The sequence below is a fragment of the Nicotiana attenuata genome, chromosome 9 (assembly GCF_001879085.1).
Source record: "Nicotiana attenuata strain UT chromosome 9, NIATTr2, whole genome shotgun sequence".
NCBI lineage: Eukaryota > Viridiplantae > Streptophyta > Magnoliopsida > Solanales > Solanaceae > Nicotiana > Nicotiana attenuata.
In genome coordinates this window covers 48404261-48406736 of record NC_031997.1, presented here as the reverse complement: position 1 = coordinate 48406736, position 2476 = coordinate 48404261, and the positions used below count along the sequence as shown (strand labels likewise).

At 37.2% G+C, this 2476-nt stretch overlaps 1 protein-coding gene across 1 annotated transcript; it reads left to right on the top strand.

The window, feature by feature from the left end:
- LOC109232705 lies at positions 1146-1766 on the top strand. The gene has a single exon (XM_019398451.1). The coding sequence runs from the start codon at positions 1146-1148 to the stop codon at positions 1764-1766; it is 621 nt and encodes a 206-aa protein (XP_019253996.1).

The following is a 2476-nucleotide window of genomic DNA, read 5'->3' as shown; positions in this document are numbered from 1 at the left end:
TAAAATGCCGGTGAATATTTTAATTTAATAGCCTGGTGAGGCTTTTGGCGCAGTTGTTGGACAAATAAGATGAGAACCGCCAGCAAAATCAAATTGCTTAATAAATGTTAAGCCTGGGAACTAACATGTATATAGTGCACTTTTGGATTCAAAAATGAATTCAAGAACTAAATTTTTTGAGATTCGTTGGACCAAAGCGGTGTAATATTATGAATGTGCGCATCAAACTATTACAACAACAACTTGTTACGTTTCTAATATTTCTTGTGTAATTCCGTACAAAAACAAGCATATTTTTTCCTATGCATAGACACAAAGTCACAGACATCATAATCTTCTGATAATTCAACTATAGATTACGTGTTGGGCAAAGTGAGATCCCATTTGGTAGCTAGGTTCTAAGAATCTTGATCCATGTCTTAATTTTGATTTTTCAAAGTTTTATCCAACGCTCTAAATATTAATTACATTTAATTCTACTTTACATAAAATAAAAGTTTAGCCCGACAACTATTAGTTTTGTCAGCCCCTTTCACATATTATTTCGTCCACGAATTAACTTTTATATATTTCCATTAAATAGTGCTAATTGCTTTTGATATGGCAAGGTTATTCGTAGTTTTGGAGAGTTTAGAAGTGTCTAATTGTATGTTGGACTGGAAAATGGTGTAAGTCGATGTTTACAGATGGTTACAGAGAAACCCTAACGATGTCTCCTAAGTCTGAGTTTTGGTCTGAAGAATCAAACTCTTTTAATCGTAAAGAACCCGGTCCATTTTGTTTTGGGTCTCTATCATTTGGGCTCCCTATCTACATAATTGGGCTTCTTATCTTTATACAGAGTTGGGCCTATTCAACAATAAAGACTGAAGCTACTAGAAGAGAATATTGTACAACTGTTATTTTTTATTCTTTATTTTTGTATATGTTAGTTACAGATATACAAATAGAATAGTGACACATGTATAGGTGGTTATTTTCTTAGATTCCATTTAGCTTGTATGTAAACACATGCACTGTACACAGCAATGATCATCATCAATACACGGAAAATTTTATCAAATCTTCTCTATTTTTACATGGTATCAGAGCAGGTTTAATCTGCTCAAATTCAATCGATTTTCTTCTCTATTTTCTTCTCTACCATGGGTACTCCTGCTGATTCTACTGAGGTCCTTCCCTCAGCTTCTATCACTTCTAATGCTGCTACAGTTGCAGCACCTGTAGGAGCTGGAACAGTGGATTCAGCACATCCTTACTATCTTCATCCTTCTGATTATCCATGGATGAATCTTGTTTCCTCACCCTTTGATGGAAGAGCTTATGGAGGATGGAGAAGGGCAGTGGTGATTGCTCTCTCAGCAAAAAACAAGCTGGGCTTCATCGATGGATCTTTGGCTGTTCCTGAGGCAGATTCTGGACTCCAAAGAGCATGGGCTAGATGTAATGATATGGTGCTCTCTTGGCTGCTCAATTCCCTTTCCAAAGAAATAGCTGAAAGTGTTCTATATTCCCAAAGTGCAAAGGACCTGTGGAGTGACCTAGAAGACAGATTTGGTCAGACAAATGGTGCCAAGCTATTTCAATTGCAAAAGGAATTAAGTGCTGTAACTCAAGGTAACTCCAGTGTATCAAGTTATTTCACTAAGATAAAAAGCCTATGGGGTGAACTAGATGCACTCAACACCTTCTCTGCTTGCATTTGTGACTGTGATTGTGGTGCTAAGGCTAATAGTTTGAAGGCTCATCAGGATGAGAGATTATAACAATTTTTAATGGGACTAAATGACACCTTCTTTGGGGTCAGAAGCAACATCCTGTTGTCATCTCCCTTACCCTCTATTGGACATGCTTATTCCCTAGTTATTCAGGATGAAAAACAGAGGGAAATACATGCCACTCCTGCTTACCCAGGAGAAACAGCCTCTTTCATTGCTGCTAATCAGGGAACAAGAGGAAGGAGAATCAATGATTATAAAACACAAAAGACAGGTTTTGATGCAAGGAAGAACACCAGTATTTGTTCCTACTGTAAGAAGCCTGGGCATACAATTGATAAATGCTATAGGATTCATGGTTTTCCAACAGATTTCAAGTTTACTAAACAGAGAAAAAAACCAAGGAATTCCACAGGCAAACAATGCTTTTACCATGGGAGAAGAGGGTGGCAAAAGAGCTGAAAATGTTTCAGAGATCAATGCACTTACTCAGGAGAATGTGACACAGCTGCTTCAGTTGCTGCAACAAGTGAAGCTCAATCAGCAATCTGCAGGAACATCTGATGCTTCTGCCAGTGTGAATTGTGCTGGTATCTCTAAATTTTTCAACTCTTATGCATGTTTCATGAATATAGATAATGAGTCATGGATAATAGACAGTGGAGCTACTGAGCATATGACTTTCAATAAAAGTTTCTTTTCAAATTTTAGAACCTTGCCTAAGCCTTTAATGGTCAATCTGCCTAATTCTTGTAGAG